The sequence below is a fragment of the Acanthisitta chloris genome, unplaced genomic scaffold (assembly GCF_000695815.1).
Source record: "Acanthisitta chloris isolate BGI_N310 unplaced genomic scaffold, ASM69581v1 scaffold40876, whole genome shotgun sequence".
Classification (NCBI taxonomy): Eukaryota; Metazoa; Chordata; class Aves; order Passeriformes; family Acanthisittidae; genus Acanthisitta; species Acanthisitta chloris.
This window is the reverse complement of record NW_008679456.1, coordinates 1-20,665: the sequence shown is the minus strand read 5'-3', so window position 1 is coordinate 20,665 and position 20,665 is coordinate 1. Positions and strand designations below refer to the sequence as shown.

The following is a 20,665-nucleotide window of genomic DNA, read 5'->3' as shown; positions in this document are numbered from 1 at the left end:
AGCAGTGCCCTCTGGTAATCCCCTTTTGTGTCTTGCTGTAAAGCAAGGGAAGAAGAAACAAAATACACATGAGGAAACGGTCACAAAATAGGAAAGTATATGCATTATATTCTGAACCTGTGGGATAGTCTGCGACTCACAGCTGAAGCCTGATCAGCCTGGAGGAGATCATCTAGACTGAGTCTTACTTATGTGGGAATTGAAATTATTTATCACTCCTGCAACACAAATGCAAGGCCAAGGGACAGAAATTCTGGTATGAAAAGAGAGTAACACAACAGAGGAAAGCTGAAGGACTCAGTTCTGTTCCTTCACTGCAAAAATAATCCATCAAGTTCACTACTTAAAAAAATTGCTTACAGTCTACAATTGACATCTTGAGGAAAAGACAGTCTTAAGATTTTGACTCTTCTTCATCTACACAAGGAATAATGTATCATATACTGTTGTGAGGGTGGGTAGAAGACTAGTTTTTACACATGCACAAGCTCTTTACCTATGCCCCAAGTTAAGTAAACTCTAGCACCTATAGCTCCTGTCCAATCACAGAAATGGACAGAAGTCACTCTGGCTAAAAAACCTTCTCCTTGAGCACTGAAATGCAAGGGAGCAGCAATTCAAATGCTCTATTTTCATGCAGCAATCACAGAGGAATTCTGTTTTTAGTTCTCTTTTGATCTGGTGATCTGGTGAACAGATTTTTCTTTCAGAACACATCAGCTGATTGCACAAAGCTTGCAGATACTGCAGGTGGCTGTCAGGAATTGTACTAGCTGCAGACTGGGAGGTTAAAGGGTTTTTTTCCAATAGTGCATGGATAATGCAATATTCTCACTGCAGCCTCTGAAACACTCCCATGAGTTCTAGTGGACTGCTGCAAAGCTCCATGGTGTGAAAGCAAAGCTGGAAACTTGCCTGGATGAAATAGTAGAGAGATTTCCCGTATTTCCTCTTGAATTCACTCTTGATTTTCAGCATGTCAACCTCGCAGCGGGAGACCATGATCCTGATCAGGACCTTGTCCCGGGTTCCCTTGCCCTGCAAGCAGACACACATTTAGACCTGTGAGAGCTGAAATGCACAAAAAGCCACTGTACATCATGGTCAGAGCAAAGTGTAGGCAACTGGGATATAATGAGTTATGCCTTCTAGCTAAGGTCATTACTGTCACCCAGGAAAAGGAGCAGGAATACACCTTTTTCATCACCAATGTCTGACCAACCTCCAGACAGAGACCTAGCTACTCAGCCCATAAGCAGCAGCTCTGGTTCACCAGGAGCTCTTCCTGGCACTGCCTAACACCTGCCATCAGGCATTTCTCTTTCATCCCTGCACTTGAGAAAACATTTTGAAGCAAATTTAATGTCTAATTTTGGCACTTCAGCAAAGAGCTTTTTCTGCTCTCAGCTCTTGGTTACTTGGAAAAGATGTGTCTAACTTTGCTAGTTATAAGCAGATCATTATTATGAGACCCATCCCTGTATTTCCCACACCAGATGCATTTGAACAGATGAGTCAGGCTTGTCCCTTCTGAGCAATACTAAGCAATTGATTAATTGAGTCACACATTATATGAACACAAGTGCCTGAGGAATTGAAATCTGATGAAGCAATGTCAACAAAAACCAGGAGAAAGAATGAACAGGCTTCCCTACCTTCATGGAATCATACAGTCTGTCTGCAAAGTACAGCTGCTTGTTCTGAATGCACTGGACTGGAGAGAGAGAGAAGAATAGTTAAATATCCTGCCCATACATGGCATAGCAGGACACACAATCTTGGAGCCATTTCTGAAGACATGCTGAGTACTCAAAATAAGGTTTTCATCAAAAGTTCCTTCAAGATGGAACATAGAGGAATTATTTTTACCCGACTTGTTACCTAGAAGCTGCTGGGCTCACCTTGTGACTGAACCACAAATGCTTACATCTGGAGGAAGAATTTCCCTCCACGGCTAAAATCACTGCAGAAGGTCAGCTCCACTCCACGCACACCTCAGTTCATTCTCCCCCTGCTACGAGCAATGTCTCCCCTGCAAACACCCCTTGTATGCTAATCCCTGAGCTTTCCTTTCAAGGCTCAGCTCTGTTTGCACTCCATTTGCATTACAGAGCTCTCCACTCACCCTCAGACTGAAATGGATTTTCCTCTTAAAGAACTCCCTCTTAAACATGGTGACATCCTTGTCATCTTCCTCTCATGGAACAGAACCAGTTTCAGAGAATTCAGTCTCACATCCACTCTCCAATTTGCCTCTACCACCCCCATGGCCTACCTGTCTTCTCTCCCACACACAGCTCTCCCCAGCCTCTGACAATACTGAACACAAAGTGTTCACCTGTAGTTTCAACATTTTTCTTTGCCTGAGGAAACAAACATTAAGCCTCTGTATCAAATAACAGTGGAGCTAACAGCAGATCCCAACACACACTGAATCTGGAAAGCAAAGCTTCTGTGTTGCAAATATGTGCTACTTCTCAATGCCTGCAACATCCTAAAACACACTAGTGGATACCTTGTCCAGTTTGTTTCGTGTCCAGCAGGACACAGCTGAGCCCCATCCTCACCAAGGTACCCTGCAAGAGCCTTGAGCAGATCCTGCACAAAGACAGTCTTCACTTCAGGGTAACTCACCAAGATTAAGAAAGGCATTCTCCAGATCTCCCTTAACCTCCTTCTTGATGCTCTCCAGCATGTCATATGGGCTGTAGCTCTTGTACCTGTCAAACACTAGCACGAGAAAGGAAAAGGCAAAATCAAAACCAGGCCAAGAACTGGTACAGGGTAACCACCCCAAGCAGGAACACAGAGACAGCAATGCAGAGACACATGATTCAAGTCCTTCTGAGAACTTAAATGCAGCCTAACTTTGTCAGCTAACAGCACAGGTCCCATGCCATGGCTTTTTTGTTTTCCTTCAACACCTCCATTAAAGGCTAAAATACCATCCGAACCCTGCATTAGTGTTTTTTGAAACAACAGTGATTTAAGCCCTGAAAAGGCTTCAAGTGGCTTTCCCCATGTGCTGCTTACACCACTGTCAGGGGTTGGTTTTCAGTCTTCAGTGTCAGACTTAAAGATATGATATAGCTCAGCTACTCTGGGACAGAAGGAGAAGCTCAAGGACCTCTCCAGGTCTCCTGTTTTCTACATTTGCAACATTTTTGTTTTCAGTGTACATGACATATAACTGAGCATTGTTACCCCTGTCCAAAAAAGACCTGCACACATACTCAAAATATGAGAACACTTCCACAGAAATAGCTGTACTTTTTGAAAAAAAAAAGAACATCTCGGACATGAACTAAGATTTGTGAGATTCCTCTGCTTTCTGACTGCTTTTCACACTCACTTCAGTCATATCTGGACAAAATAGTTATCATCTCATTATAACTCTCTGATAGGGAAGAAGAAATCTGTCTCTCGCACAGTACCTTTCTGCAGGTGGGGGACACTTCTTTCTGTCATAATGTTGATCCACTTGGGGACATCAGTTCCCTTTCTCTTCACACCAGCATCATAGAGGTCCTGGGTTAGAATGGAGAGCAAAAACCACAGAAATCAGGAGTTAGACAAGAAGCCATTGCAGACACATCCAATCTCCCCACTGGTAAACAAGCACTACAGGAACTGTGTGTGTGTGAGAAGCACAGGAGGACACATGGCTGGGCAGACAGCAGGACAACATCTGTGGATCTAATTCTGTGGATCTAATCTGATGCTAAGTACTTTGCTGTCACCTCTATCTACAGTTTTGCTGTGTTTAACTCTGTTTACCTCAGCAGAACTGCTCTTGCCAGACACAGATGCACTAAACAAGCATTAGCAGCCACTGAGCTCATTGCAGTGTGTGTTTCCTTTTGCTCTCTCACATGCCTGGGGAAATGCCAGGGAGCTGTACAGGTACTGCGTAAGTAGCCCATAAAAACTGCTAACTGAAGGAATCAGGATGGCAGTGGAGACACATGGATACCATGCAAACATCACTGCACAAGGCAATCTGAAACACACATACCAACTTCACAAATGCTCTCCAAGCCCACGGTATTTATATGTTTAATATCCCCCAAAACTTGATTAACTGAAGGTATTTAATGATCACTACCAGCACTTACCCGAGCATCTTGGTCAATCAGCTCATAATCAATCACAGAGTTATCTTCACACCTTTTGCCCTTCAAAACAGGGATAAGAGGAGGTGTCATAGAAAGCAAACAGTTTGCCATGGGCATACTCTTTTCTTTTTGATCTCTTCAGTCTGAGTTTGCTAAGTGAGTAGCTGTGTGCTCCATCCCCATGATGAAGCTGCTGCTGTGAGTGCTGCATTTCTGTCAAAATACTCTGCCCCTCAACATTTGAGTATTTTTTCCCCAAAAAGTCAGTGAAAATAGAAAGGTAAATCAGAAAGCCAATTGTTTTATTGGCAGGCACATCAGGACAAGTGGAAAAAAGGCAAACAGACCTACCTTGGCCAGGGCAACCATCAGCTTGCGGAAGTCACCAGATGTGTCTGATACAATGTCCTTTTCCAGTTCTGTCTTGTACACTAGGAAACAAAGAATTCTGTGTTTTGTGCACATAGACAGCTACAACCTAAGCCACATGTGGCAATGCCATGAAAATGAATGCCTGCTTGCCTACACCTGGCACAACACTCCTACCAGGCAGTCACGAGTTCCATGCAATCAGTCATGGAAAGGTAACAGGAAAACCTGAGACTGTTAAAAGGAATCCATAGATCCAACACCAGTATTTCTGTCACTATGCACAGAATGCAGGCAGCTTCTAAAAAAAATCTGGACACAACCTGTATGAGCAGCAAATATTCTCCAATCTGTTGACTAACAAGCAACAAGATGAAGCTATATATACCACACACCAATATCCAGGACACCAGTACAAAACAGTACCTTATATCCAACTGCCAGAGAATCAAAGCAGATTTGGGTAAGCTCTGTAATGATGAAATCCACACTGAGGGGAACTTATCCAAGTAACCTAGTGTGAAAACATGGGAACTTGTAGAGTAAACTTACTTTCCCTGTAGACTCTATTAATTTCACTGAGCTCCTGATTTGTCCGTGAGCAGATGATTTCAATAAGTGTGTCTTCATCAGTTCCCAGGCCCTGCAACACATACAGGATCCAGTCAGGAGCCAGGAATGAACAGGCATGCTTGAATGCTTCAAAAACATTTCACAGGTATCTCCTCTCTGCCACCTCACCAGTTAGCCTAAGGAAACAGCAGAATATTCTGCCTTTGTGGCTGCCCCGAGCCAACTGCTTGGTCTCTGTGCTGCAAATACAGCACAAATGGTACATGGTCACCCTGAACAGAATGTATCAGGTGCAAGAAAAAAACCCCATCCCCAAACGAACATGATTCCCCATGAATTATGGATGGGCTGTGCTGAGCCCAGGAGAGGGCAGCATCTGATTACTCAAGCTTGGCCCACAGCAGAGGAGCTCCCAGACCCGGAGTGGGGTGGGTTTGGGGGGTACCAGGTTCTTTTTGGGGTGTGTGTTCATGTGGTGGAGTGGGTGGTTTGTTGGCTTCTTTGGTTTTTAACTCCTTTTCAATCATCTGGACAAGTTAATTAATTAGGGGGTTTGTCTTGTTCTGAATTTCAACAGAGTAGTTTTTAATGATTAAAAATCAAATTATCCTGATCAAGTCAAGTGATGATTATAGCTACAAATTCCCAAACCTTAGTCTGCTTTCAAAGGTGACTGCACTAGCATGAGCACCTCTAAGGTCTTGTTTCTGGGCCCTGCAGAACAGGAATTTCTGAACTAGCAACCTGTTCCACTTGCCTGTGCCTGCAGGGACTGGGCACAGGAATCCCCCTGTGTGCTACCCAGAGGCATGTCTGGCACAGGATGTTCTTTCAAGACCAGTGATATAACCCAGTACCTGGAAACTGCTGTTTAAGTCTATAAATGCTAGCAGAGGATTTGATGGCTCTTTGCTAACAGCTTCTCATGCTATGAACCTGTACACTGTTTCCAAGAGCAGTCAGCAAAGCAGTAACCAGCCAGAGCAGCCTGTCAGCTTGTCCTTTAGGAAGGATTTCACTGACAGTTTAAAAATCCCATGGTTCCAGAGTTTCTCTCCCTTTTGATGCCTTGCAGCTGGATACTTAGACTGCAGCACTAAAGAAACCCAACAATCAGTGAACATGTTTGAAAACTGCGGCCTTGGATATGAGGTCCAAACCCATTCTCGAGACACTGACATCAGACTAACAGCCTTAAACTCCAAAGCTTATTTACCTTCATGGAAGCTTTCAATTCAGAGGCATCATACTGTGCTGGTGTCTTCAGCAAGCCCAAGATCACTGCCTCCAAGTGACCCGACAGAGCAGACTTGAGAGCTGCACAAAGCTCCTGTAAAAAAGGAGGAAGAAAGAAAATTAAAGCTCACTTCTGATCTCCACAGAATTTAACCCACAGTGCCCTAAGTCTCCAAGCCTGCAACACTGCTCTGTACACAGCTGACAAGGAAACAGAACACAGAGAGCTTTCCTTTTGTGAAAGCCTAGGAAAGAAATTAGGGCAAAGGAAGTTTTTCTAATCCTCTGAAAATAAGAAGAAATGCACCAGTGGCTGACAAAGTGCTGGGAAGATGTTGCAGACATTTGAACAGTTTCTCTCCAGCCCTGAAGTACTGATGCTCTGTTGGAGCTAATAAGCACAGACAAATCTGAGTTTGACTCCTTGTGGTCAGTGCTTCTCCTTCATACTTCCACAGTTTTCTCAGTAGCACTGTGTTATTTGTGGGTTTTCTATTATCCCAGCCCTTTACCAGCTAAGACACTGGAAATCTGACTGCACAGATATTCCACTGGACAGTCCCAGTTCCCAAACAGCTAGCTGAAGAGGAAAAAAACACTCATCCCTGAGCACAGAAAAATTATCCCTGTCTTCAAGGAAACTAACAGAACGTTCTAGCCAAGGTCTCTATAGTTAACTGTCAGTCCTAGAGAGAGAAAGTCAGCTGTGTTCACTCCATAGGATGCAGTGCAAACCTGCAGCAAATACAGTCAGAGATCACATCCTCCTAGGGGTTTCAGATGCAACTGGAATGATGGTAATTATCAGCTTCAATGTAGTGTGTTACAAAGCTGAAATCCCTGGGATCAAGTCTGGGGTTCACACATATGTATTCCCAAAGCTGAAGCTAAATCTGTAGCACTCAGGAGGGAATTGCTGCACTGCAATTGCAGGTTTCTACACTAACAATCTGAGCTGGAGAGGCAAGGGAAAGGGGGCAGAGCAAGTGACCTCAGCAGGATTGCAGAGAAGTTTGTGCCAGAGAGATAAAGAGCCAAGGCAGTTAGTTAATTTCCAGCGCCACCCATTTAATCTAGGGCTAATCCCTATGCTAATATCCTGTCTGCCCTCCCTGCATGGACCAGCCAAGAGTGAGTGGGGGTTCTGGGCATCCAACTGCCCCAGTCTGAGAAACATTTTAGCACAACTGCTCAATTTTGGATGCAATGCTCCATCCTTTATTTGTGTGAAAACACCAGAGCAGGTTGCTCAAGGTTCATTCAACCTGGCTCTGAACACTGCCAGGGTTGGGGCAGCCACAGCCTCCCTGGGCAACCTGGGACAGTGTCTCACCACCCTCATACGGAAAACTTTTTTCTAATATCTAACCTAAACTTCCCCTCCTTCAGTTTGAACCCATTACCTGTCCTGTCCCTGCAGTTCCTAACACAGAGTCCCTCTCTGGCTCCTTGTAGGCCCTTCAGATACTGAAAAGCTGCTCTGAGGTCTCCACACAACCTTCTCTTCTCCAGGTCCAACCTGTGTGTGCTCCTGCACATGTCTGTATCAGTCATGCATAAAGTTGGTCATTTCCAAAATGTAACTCTAGATTTACATCTGTTTTCAGGTGAATGTTCTGGACTGATACTGGGGGACTACCATTTGGGGTCTAGCAAACCTGAAGGAGATACATTCAGCATCGTCTGAACTCTATGCAAGTCTCCTCCTTTTCATGGGCATGAAACTTCAATTATGGCAAGATTCTCAGAACTTCCAAAGAGAAGAGCTCTTGCCTTCCAGAGCAAGACTCACACTGAAGAACTCTGCATATATTTTCTAGACTTCTTTCCATCAATAGATCAGTATCGAAGGTCTTTGTGGTAATGTGTAGTGACAGTTCAACTCATTATTTTGTTTCACATCTGCAGTATTCACAGTGAACTGACTGCAGCTCTTTCCCAGCTAAGCTAGCTCTGTGAACACAAACAGAATCCTTTCCTGGTGCTGAGCTGTCTTAGCAAAACCAAAAAACCCAAACAAACAATCCCCTAAAGCATCTCCCTTTCATCTTTTCCTTCAAACAGAGGCATTTCACATCCATGACTTGTCAGTATTGTTTGGCATATTTCACCAGGGAATCCTGTGGCTCCCACTGTGATTTCTGGAGGTGTAAGGAAAACATTGTCTCCCACAGATTTCAGTCCTAGTTGTGCATATTCAACACCTCTGCAAGTTCCATCAGTCCTAAACTGTGACAGCATGGGCAAAGCAGACGTATCTTTGATTTCAGTGAAAAAATAACCCCTGAAAAATCTGACCGTCCACAAGAGAAATATTCAACACTTAGTGTTTCTTTGTATTTTGCTACCTTTTTGGTTCTCCTCTGGTAGGCAAAGGCAATATCCTGTCTCTGTTCATTGCTGCGGTTAGTCAGGATGTTGACAATGGTGACCTCATCCACACCTACAAAGACATAAAGAGTTATAAAGCTTTCTTGTCACTGTCCTCTTGGCATCAGCATGTCCTCCAGCACTCCAAACATCCCAGGTGTGCTGTGAGGAGCAGAGCTCCGTTGGTTAGTAGAGGTCATGTCCCAGCCCTGGACAAAGCGCAACTGATTACAGCCCTGACCTGAGGTGATGCAGCTCTAGTGTCCACAGGCATGTGTACCCCACCAAAGCCTGCTCTGAGCCCAGCTCTGTTCCTCTGCCTCCTGCTTCCCTCCTGTGTCTGTGCAACCTGTGTTCAGCCACCCAAGAACACAGACTTTGAAACGACACGAACTCGTACCTCTAAATCCTGCCCTGCCATTTCAACACTGAGTGTTTTCAATTAAGGCTTCTAATCAAGCAGTTCTATTTGCTATTCAGCCCATTTAACCCATCACTCCAAACAGAAAACTGGGAAAATGAAGCAGAATATTTCATTCTCTCAGCACATCAGCGGCTCAGAAGACAGAAGGGTAATTTGGACACTGGAAGAATGACACACGTGCTACTTCTGTTTGAATCCAATAATTTGGATGCTCAAACTCCCAAATTATCTTTTAAGTAAGTGAACTACATGTTAGTAAAGGTTCAGTTTTAAGTGAAGCATTCCAAAGCCATGCACTCCCGTGCAGCTGCAGGCTGAGTGCAGGGAGATCACTGTGCCCCATCCCAAGTCAGAAGCCAAAGCATGCACCTGGGGTTAGACACTCTGCTGCCAATGGAACCTAATGCTCACCACAGCTTTAGATCCTGTAGGGTCATCAATGCAGGTCAAGGCATACAGAGAAAAAGCTTTTATGTTTCCTGGGAAGCAGGATTTCCAAATGTTCTATGTTCTTCCAATGCAGGCAGCATATTGGGCCTTTTCCACTTGCTCCTGCCTACTGCTACTAACTTGCACTTCAGATTCCCTCTCGTTTTCCCTGCTTTACTTGCTGCTTTCAAAATGGATTCTCCTGAACTTGCATTCACACTCAAACACCACATCAACCTATGGCTGTGCTGTGTAACCACCTGGTTTGGGCCACTGTCAGAGGGGCTGGATGAAGCTTAGAAGAGGCAAAACTCTGGATACTGCACATCCAACACAGTGCATATTCTCTGCAACAGAAAGATATGTATAACTAGCTATTTTTTCTGGCGAGATTCAGGTCAGGTTTTGAGGCAAGTAGGTGGTTCTAATCCAGAGGCCAGAAGAGGCCCAGAGTTTCCACTCAGATCTCTCCATTTACTACAAGTATTGTGAATAGCTTCTTTGACATTTGCACGCACGTCAGTGTAAAAGATGAACTTGGGATAAAGAAAGGGAGTAAGGACTGGAGCAGCAGCCACAGGCAGAGCTCAGATCCCTGCGAGAATCAGCCACATTTATTTCCCAAAGCAACCTCACAGCAACACGAAACAACAGACTGCAACAGATACTACCAAAATTAATCATACAAAGTGTGAACCTTGCACAAGACCTTTCAGCCCCTAGCTCCAGAATCCAAAATTCTGAGTCAAATCCAAAATTCTTTCTCCTTCCCCACATTTTTCGTGATGAATTACCACACTTGACAGCCTCGTGTCCTCAGCTCGTGCTGAGGCAGACTTACCTCAGTGCTCCTACTCACACAAGCTTGACCTGCAAATGCCAAAAGGCCCTGGAAAGCATCATGTGTCTAAGTTACAGACTCCGGCTGGAAAACATGCTGACTGCACATTTCAGCCACAATCTACTCCCTCACATTTTGAAGTGTTCCCACTTCCTAAAGGAAAACAAATTCTCCCAGTCCAGGAATGGCCACACACAGACATTGGGCCTCTCACTGCTGCAGGGACACAGCAATCAGCCAGTGTCTCCAGCTTCTAAATAAACTGCAAATTTAAGCCATTCTTGGCATTCAAAAGACAAATGGCATTTTCAACCTTTATCACAACTGGGATAGATCAGAAGGCCACAAATGATTCCATCCAAGTTTCCTTGTGGATGGAAATATGACAGTAACTCATTGCTCTGGTATTCAGTGGAAAGTGCCTGTGCTTCACCCCCGGGAATCCTCTGCATGGACAGGATGCTGACTCACATCTGCTGAGGTGGGGCAGAGCAGGAGAGCAGCTCTTTGCTGGTCACTAAAATCTCTGGAATTTTCAGGGCAGTGAAACAGAAGTTGATTTTCAAATTTATTCTGGCCAGGCAGATTTTATCACTGCATTTCTAACAATGGGCAAAGGAAAAAAATCTGATTAATGACAACTTTTCTTTTGCCAGAGGCAATCTGTTGCATTGCTAAGGTCACAGTGCTGTGGCTCAGCCAGCAACAACATGGCAATGAACAGAACCAAAAGGGTCAGTTGGAGTTTTTAATGTTTTTGGTTTAGAAGACACTGTACCTGCATTTCCTGGGCCAAACTAACAGCACCAGCATTGCTGTAAACACAAGGGATGATGTGGACAGTCAGTAGGAGCAGGTGAGGGCAGAGCTGACAGGTTCTCTGTTTGCAAGAGCTGGCAGGCATTCCTTCAGCTAAGGTCTGTCCTCTCCAATTTCAGCTTCAAAGGCAGCATGGACAGGACACCAGCAGCTATTTCTGCCCTAACAGCATCCAGGTACTACAGAGACCATCAGTCTAGATCAATGAACGTGATGGGAGGCTTCTGGCCCCAGATTATTAGTGGGGGTGGATGTTACCAGCCCTCTGAGGCCTCAGCACCACTGTGCATCTGCTACCAGCACAGCCCGAGGACTGTCTGACTGAGCTCATGATCTGCAGTGTCTCATTTCCCTTGGACAAACCCCTGATCCCACTGGAGTCAAAGGGAAAAATTTAGATAAAACAAGACTGTGTTTCAGCTCTGATATTTTGCCTAGCAAGATTTCACCAAATCCAACCCATGTTGCAATGAGATATTTCTTCAGTGATGCTATTAATACTCTGAATATGTGACTGGTGCAGTTTGGTGGAGTTCAGGCACTCTCCTCCCCTCACCAGATTTCCTTAAAATCTTCTACTTTATACCATTAAAAACTCGGTTAGAATACATCGGCATGTTGGTTGTACTAGGTGAACAGAGGACCCTTCTGTAAGGTTGAATTCACATGTCATCATTACATCCAGAAATAGGTAAAACAATGAATTTATTATTAATTTATTTTTGTTCTAAGCACTGTCCTGCAACACAGCTGTGTTTGTTTGCATTCTGTCAGTCATGCACTGCAAAAGTGCACCCTGAGACCTCAATAAAACGCTGCACTTCAGGTTGCAGAAGTGACTTAACGATTCCCAGTCAAGTCTGACAACATTATTTAACAAGTACTTGAGACACACAAAATCACAGTGCCAGGGAATCCCTCTGAAACAGAAAGGGACACTTCAGCAACTGTCTTTGCTCCAAAAGAAGATGGAAAGGAAACCTAACAAGCTCTCTTAGTGCTCTTCTAGGTAGTTTCTTCTGTTTAGGCTCATGTAGTCAGCTAATCTACACACAGGGCACAATGGAGCATTATACAGACCTTAAACAGCCTCTTGTCCCATACTGCAAAAAGCCACCACTGACAAAGGACATGCTCAGGCAACAGATGAACTCACTCCAGAAACACTAAACAGCATAAAAATGAAACACAGCCATGACATTTATCACAGAAGGAATGAGCCAGAAGTGCAACAAGTTGTCTGCACTATGCAACCTCTAGGTTGAACCATTACTAACTCCAAACAGGTTTTCTATCTCCTGGAGCCTTTTTTGCACATTTCTCTGTCTAGGCTGTTGGATATATATAAACCCTCTGCATTTCATTCAGCTCCACTCAGAGCCCAGTAAAGGGCTGAGCCATATATTGCTGCATTTGGTTTGTGCAGGTGGATCTAAGCCCAAATAAACACACCACAGCATCTTCCTGTGGCTAACCCACCAACGAATCTGAAGAGTGTGAATGAATGCTGAAATATTTAGATGCTACACAGGAGAGTCACACTCTGCCCTAGATCTTGGCCCTAATATGAATGTATAGCTGTTGTGCAGCCACCAAAATCAGTTCAACCCATTTTACATGACATCACTAAAACAGAGAAGCCTGACTCTGATTCCAGGAGCTTCCACTCCTGAGAAACAGCTGGATAATAATTTACATGGGAACTCTTCCAAACTGGCCTGCCCTGATGGCAAACACCACACTTGCCTGCACTGTTTAGGTAAGGTGTACCCTGAGATAACTCCACAAGGTATCCCCTTCCACAGGCCAAAGGATACAACTGCAAAGGCTGCTTGGATGGCTGGGAAATGCAGGCCCTGAGAGCCTGCATGGACCCAGACTTTAGAAACAAAGCAAAGGTCTGGGCTTCCCATGCCAGGAGTCCTTCATCCTGCACAGCCTCCAGTGCTCAGCTCCTGTGTCCGTGGGTTTGTGCCACCTCAACCACAGAACAGCTTGCAGCTCTATTTATAACCTGTTATCTCTCTCCCTATCTCAAAACAAAAGGAACAAGTCACATTACTCTTCACAATTTTATAACTTGCACTGATCATTTCTCCTTTCCACGTACAATGCAAACCAATTGCTAGAGAAATGGTGATACCTCCTAGGAAAACAGCAGCTGCTGTGGGTATCCAGTTTGTTCATTGTGGCTGTTCTGTTCTGAGCTCAAAAACTACTCAGATATTTCCCAGAAATATTTTTCACTTGTTTTTGCAGAAGAATTTCCCTGTGTAGCTGTTTATGTCACTGTCCATAGAAGACCAACTCTTGTTTGGGTGATTTTGAATCTCATTTGGGACCAAACCTCACATGTATTTTAGAGCTCAAGTTGAACAAATGTTCTGAGTTAACAGATGAAAATATCCTGCAACAAAGCATTCAAAGTGCAAGGGAACAGTGCCTGAGGAAAGGGTTGTAACACTCTACCACTTCATTTTTCCACAGAAATACTCCCTTTGTGATGTTGTTTGGGGTGAAAAATTCAGTATCCAAACCATAGAGAGACTCTCCCCTTTAATGCCACCTTCCCAAAATAGCTCCTGGGGAACAAACTCATAGGCAGAAATAAGCTCAGCCCTACAAACATGCAGGTCCATAAGGAAGTTTCCCTGTTACTCCTTCAGAGAGCTGAAAATCATCTCTCTAATGAAATATTTCCCTGTATTTTACAAGCAAACTCAGCAAACTGCTCATCTTAGCTGGAAGTGAAAAAATGACATGAACTTGACTTTCCTGACTGGAAATCTTTTGTATTGCCTAGGATACTGCAATTTCCTTTGCAAAAATTAACAGCTTGAGCATTCACATATGTAAATTCACACCTAATCCTGAGAATCTAACTGTGTGTTTGACACATTTCTATTTGCCCTATAATCAGTGCTGTAGAAAATGATTACGTCTAGACAAAACTCCACATACACAAAGCACCTCCTGCCAAACACGACGGCTCACACTCCTCTCACCCAGGAAGGTTTTGGAAGTAGAAGCAAACCATAAATGACTCAAAATCAGAACTGAACCTGCTTCAGTCAGGGGTTTCTCCAGTAAATGAAGCAATCTCGTGAAGGGAAGCCCTAATGCTTGTCAGGGAGGGGAAATATTTCACATTTTATAGCAAGTCCAACACGTGCTTTGTTGGCATTGATGGAAGACTTTGCATTTCTTTCGGATGAGAAACTGTTTGGTGTTTAAGTCTCTCCCTCTCCTGTCTGTTGCAGTTACGCCCAGCTGTGGCTCCTCTGGCCTGCAGCAAAGTTTGGCACACCTTCACTCCCTGAAAGAGCAGGACAGGGACAGAGCTCACAGCCCTGGGAGCACCACCAAGGCATTTCCTCAGAGGTGTGGTCATGCTCCCTGCACTTGGCTGTACCAGGAGGAACCCACCTAAGAGCTTGGCTCAGGAAATCAGAGGACTCTCATGTTGCCTTGCCCCTGAAATGCTGCAAATTCATTTCAGAAACTAGTTTCTAGGACTTTGTTTGACCCCAAATGAATAGAAGACACACGAGCATTTAGTTCAAAACCCAGCAGAAGAATGTTCAAACCAGCCCTATGCAGCTGTCTGGAGAGCTGAAAGGAAGAAGAAAGGTCCAATCCAATAATCCAGCAGAAATCCATGATTCAGAGCCCGGTCCCAAATCACTGCCACAAAAGCTGACACTTCATTCTCAGTGGCAGAAAAGTAGTAGAGTTTGAAGTACTGATGAGTTAAGAGAGAAAAAGTAGACACTTTCAGTGATTACCTCAACAACTCACAGCATATTCAAACACGTAGTTACAGAGTGCAAACCTAACATGGTCTAGATCTCCTCAGTGAGGCCTGAGAAATCCACCACCTCCTGAAATAGGTCTCCTTGACTAAGGATATTAAAAGGTTGGTCTCGAGACACAGTATTATTTTTTCCTGTTAGACTTCTATCTTACCCTGAGAACAAAACCATCCAGGATGGAAGAGACCTCTCAGATCATCGAGTCCAACCCTTACCCTGTCACTGCTGGAACCCCTAAACCAGATCCTCCAGTGTCAGATCCAGACACCTCTTAAACACCTCCAGGGATGTTGACTCCACCACCTCCCAGGGCAATATCCCAGTTCCTGATCACTCTTTTGGTGAAGAAATATTCCCTAATAGCTAACATGAACACCCCCAGTTGAACTTGAGCCTCTTTCCTCTTCTCCTGATGTTCTAGGAGCAACCTTCAGCCTTCTGCCAGAGGAGGCTAAAGACAGAACCAAAGCCTTAGCCCCTGTTCCTCACCTTTGGTCTTGATGGCTGTTTCTAGGGCTGCAGCATCCCGGTCAGCATCGAAATTGGAGTAGGCCTTAACTGTGGCATAGGCACTTGGTGGCAGAGAATGCTGGAAGAAAAAAGAAGAACTTCTACAGTTAAATTGTGTTGTGTGTAATTGCCGCAGCGAATAAAACATGTGGCTCTCAGTTCCCTGGGATTTACCCAAATGTTTAGAGAGAAGAACGTGGAAATGGGATTCTCAGAGCCACCATACTGTGTTCTCCTGATGGGCACTGTCCAGAAAACAACTCCATTTAGAGGCCTAATCGTCTGGCAGAAAGGTGCAGTGACTAACAGCTGAAGCTGCCACAGCTGTTTCCTGAATGAATGAAAAACTAAGTTTTCTTGGTAAAGGTGTCCAGAAACTTTTGTTCCATCCCTAACCAACAGAAAGTTGAGTTCAGGAACAGGACTAAGCTGCCTTAATATCCCTGGACAATCTTTTTACATGCGAATTTTTAAGAGGACAACTTTTAACTCTCAAAGTTCTATGATTTCTGACTACATTTGACTACCCTGCAGAGGTCATGCTGCCCTGCACAGACTCCTCTGGCAGCATCCACTGTGCCTTCTTGAGCCACTCCGTTCTCTGCTGTGGAGATGAGAAACCAAAACAGCACTGATAAACACAACCATTCTCTTCTGTCTCCTACCATCAGCTCAATCCAGCCAAGTGGCCCCAGTTTGGCCCAGAGCCACACCACAAAACACAGCCTTTCCCTGAGCCTTCCCTGCGAGCAGAACAAGCTGCTAAGAGAACCAGTAAATGGAGATGTGCAGTGCAAATTTCCTACATGGCAGTAGAAGTCCAGCTAGTGTGTAACTGCACAGTCTGGGCCATGCTAAAGCTGAGAAATTCCTCTCCTCCTTATGCTTCCTAGTGTGCTTCAGAGGTCCTCCAACTGTTTGACTTGCTCTGAGCCTGACAAAGGTGATCCTACTGGGAAGGACAAAACTGGAGGAAGAAGCACATATGTTTAAGAGAAAAACGTCTGGCTCAGTGCTGTGTTCAGTATCAGCTGACTTGCTGAATCGTTGTCTAGAGAAACTGGCCAAATGCTGAGTCCCCATGCAAGAGAGTGACACCCTAGCTGCCTGACACTTCTGACACTCTGTGGCAGGATTTTTGGTGAAAATGCTGCCATGGGACAGCAATCAAATCTGACTTTTGCAACTACTCACAAGCACCAAGGAAGAAACATTTCTGCCCTTGAGAACAGACTGCTTAACTATTATTCCAAAAGCAATTCTCCACTGAAACACACACAGCCAAGAGAGCTGAAGGCTTGGCTGCTTTTGCACTGCAAAACCAGTTTTACCACTCACCTACAGTGCACTGGCCAGTTCTTTGTAACAGCTCTTTCCCAAAACTTTGGCTGGTATAATTAGTTTTGCAATGAGTAACAAAAACAGGCAAAAAAACCTACTGGGACTGAGCTCAGATCTGCAGTTCCTGGCTATAAGATTTACAAGTATAGCAAGTTTAGAAGCAACAGCATGAAATAATGCATGAGTAGGATTCACTTCCTCTTCAGGGACAATCAGAACCACAATATGCTGAGGCCACACTGGTAAGATGCAACGTCAGATGGTAAGTTAAGAAATCAGACCAAGCCTGTGGCTTTCTGGAATTTCAAGAAGACTTCAAAGCAAGTGCAGATGTGGTGGAAAATACACAACCGACAGAAAATAAGTTCAAGAAAATAATCTTTCTCAAGAGCTAGTTTGGTTAGCTCACTTGTTCCTGTGGAAGGAAGAGGGACACAGATGCAAACTAGCCATTGTTTGTCCTGGGATCTCTTTCCTGTGGCCCAGCAGACAGATCCTGCTGGTGCTGCAGGTCAGGCAGAAGGACTTTCACTCCATTTCATCACCTCACACAACTGTCCTATCATTTACAGCTGCTCTGAGGATGAAAGCTGATCACTGCTGACTAGGTTTGGAGCCCATGACAGTTCAATTAGGAGGGATGTGTGGAATCTTGTCAGCTGTACAGCTCAGTACAGGTGTTGGTACAGAGTCCTGTGACAACATGTGGCATTCAAGTAAAACAAACTTTTGTTGTTTACACAACAATACTTACATCTCCTTCAAGGCTGAGCTTGCTTAAAATTTCGTGAACAGTAGACATCTTGGAAGAATGCTGGAGGAAGAGAAAAAAGAGACAAAGGAGATTTAATACGTTTAGGGTTCCATCAGCATGTTACAGTGCTGAAACACTGCAGGACTTCAGTGACACTGTCAGTGGATCTGCTAACACCAAGCAAGATTTAAGGGTTTCCAAGCCACACCACCGTTAAAAACACAACAGTGAGAGGTCTTCATTCTATAGTACAATAAAAATTCCTTAAATGAGCATTTCTTCTGCATTTTACACACTTAGGGAGTGGAGAATCCCTGCCTCAAACAGACTCATGAGCCTACAGATCAGCACCAGGAAAATGATGCAGAAACAGTATGGCCTGGTCCAGCTCAGAGCCAACAAGCAACAAGTACTCGCACTTAAATCAGACACTTGACTCCTCAAGTACTCATGGATTACAATTACACTACTAATTTGCATGCAGACACTTTGCAACATCACAACACTGTTCAATCCTAATCCTGGGTGCAGCACCTTGTGGTTTTGCAGTGCCTTCCCAGCACAGACACCAGTCAGTGACAGGATTGTCAGACACCAGGTAACCAGGACTCTCTTCAAATGGTAGCTCCAAAAAGAAGAGCCACCGAGGCAAGATAATCAGTATCACTGCTACATTGCCAAAACTGCATAATACCTTGCTAAAATACATAAAAAATTAGGGAAAACCCCAACCCCGAGATCGAATGAACACGGATGGGATATGCTTACGCTACACTCTGCCTTTTTTAAACTCTGGTTCCTGGTCAGGGAAGTTTGCCAGAGCTGTATTATTGTTTTACTGGAAGGGCCTGTCAGCTAAGGGAAGTGTTTCCAAAGGTGATGAGCCAGGGGCATTATTTAAGAGGCTCGATGCATTCCCAAAACTCTGCTCTCCAATTTCTCAGCTGAAAGGGCAGGTGTTATCACTCCTATTATCTTCCAGGCAGCCAGGATGGCACCTGCAGCAAACATTGCTTTGCCTGTGGAAATCAAAGCTTGTTTCCCAGGACTGCTGCACTCCAGCTGCAGAGAATATTATCCAACAGGGAAAAGAGAAGGGAAAGGACAGCAACAGCTCAAACCCAGTGAATTCCAGCTGCTACCTGCTGCTGGCACTACTAACCACACTGGTTAGAGGGGACAGATACATTACTGGGCTGTGAAATACTTAATGCTGACCCCTAACAAAATGAAAAGCCTCACAGTGAGAGCTTTGTATGCTGACAGTATTCCAACCAATACCAAGGATGAGCAACTGAGGCCCTTGAGTCTTGCTTGTCACAAAGAAAACACCAGTGAGAGGTGAAGCAAAGCAACTGCAGTCTAATCTTTCACATGGAAAAAAAAAGAGCAGCTTTTTGCGAGGCTGCTGTTCCTAAATCAATTAAAAACCACACTGAACCAGGCTTGCTGGAACAAACAGCTGGAACAGAGTCCAGGAACAGAACTAACACACCCTCAGAGCTGGAACTGGGAGGGTCACATTGCCAGCACACAACAATGCTATAGCAACCAACTCCCCATGAGCTGGAAAAAGAGAAAAAAACGGGAGGTTTAGCAGGAATCTTTGCAGAGCAAGATCCTTACCCAGAGAACAAACACATCTCTTGTCACGTCCTGCTCTGTAAGGCACTCGTATCTGAGAACAGACTCTCACTGTTCCCTAATGAAGCAGTGGTTTTACATGAGGTAGTTTCGACAAGTTCTGGGTGGGTTTGGACATGCAAACAGAAAATACTTGCACTAACTTGTTCTTCCTTGCACTGGAAAAGAATAAAGTGTTACCTTCCAGCTGCAAACTAATACTTCAATACCTTAAGGCAAGTTTCTACAACCAGTTTCCAAATCCACATTATGCAATCTTGAACCCTAATGTTATTCTCCTAAAAGAGGTGGCATGTTTTGACCCCAAACCCAGAAACAGCACTGGTTTGCAGAGCTGTTATCATATTGACCCAGTCTATATGCAGTCCCTTCTCCTCATAACTGCTTGGTAACAGAGGAATGTGTGTTTAAAATCAGCCCATACCTCAAATTCCCAGGGGCAGCTCACATACATTACAGCAGAAAAAAACCCCATGTGATCCATGGAAAACAGTTTCAGGTATGCACAAACAACTGCATTGCTCAACCAGCAGAGTTAGCATTTTAAGCAGCACTTATTACACAGAGATTTGAGCAAAGGGTGTTCCCAGACATCTGAGCCAAGGAAACGGCATCCCCGGAATGAGAGAATGGAAACTCTTGCACTTGGAGCACATCTGTGTTAGGACTGCAAAAACTAGGGCAAGGGCTGTCAAATAAAGGGGATGAGGGAGCATGAGGAAGATCCACAATACTGCTGTGAGATAAGGACTCAGAATCACTCATTTATGCACAGTGCTAACCAACAGCACAAATAAGCCAGGGCTGTATCTCCCCAAACCACCCAATAAAGTTGAGCAAATCATTTGAAGTCACAATCTGGAGGGCAAAAACCCCCAAAAATCAGCTTTAAAGAAAAGCATTTCCAAACCTATTAAACCATAAAGATACTTCAACCACTTTCTTCCACACACACTGATAATAACCACCAAGTTCCTTTGTGGGGAGATACTATGCACTTACAAACTTAAGGACTTTTTATTCAAGTTGCTCTCACTTCTGAGACAGGAAAACCTGCTGGGTTGGGATTTTTAATGAAGGCAAACCATACTAAATATCAGCTCATGGGAACTATAGGGAAACTAATGGCAACTAGGGCTGCTTATCCCACCTAGCACACACAGGGATGAATCAGAGGTACCAAGAGCCTTTCACTCCTGATCTGCATCTCAGACTCTGCACATCCCTGTGCAAAAACACAACGTGAACCGATGTTAAACCGAATTAATGCTAAGCACACAACGCACTTCTCCATCAGCTACAACACATGCCAACACTGCTCCACCCATCTCCCCTCCTCTCTCGAGAATGAGGAAATGATGTCCAAGCTGATTCACAACCCAAGAAGCAGAAGAGAACCCCCAGCATCTCTGCCTGGGGTAGGATGCT

At 44.5% G+C, this 20,665-nt stretch overlaps 1 protein-coding gene across 1 annotated transcript; it reads right to left on the bottom strand.

The window, feature by feature from the left end:
• Window positions 1-3: 3 nt before the first annotated feature.
• ANXA2 (annexin A2) lies at window positions 4-17,657 on the bottom strand (the record flags this gene model as incomplete). The annotated part of the gene is made up of 12 exons (XM_009077281.1): window positions 17,594-17,657; window positions 15,478-15,577; window positions 8,642-8,736; window positions 6,274-6,387; window positions 5,037-5,127; window positions 4,467-4,546; window positions 4,116-4,175; window positions 3,435-3,528; window positions 2,635-2,730; window positions 1,656-1,714; window positions 916-1,038; window positions 4-35 (listed from the first exon to the last, which is right to left on the bottom strand). Coding segments are annotated over exons 1-12 (992 nt in total), but the record flags the coding sequence as incomplete, so codon positions are not given.
• Window positions 17,658-20,665: the final 3,008 nt, after the last annotated feature.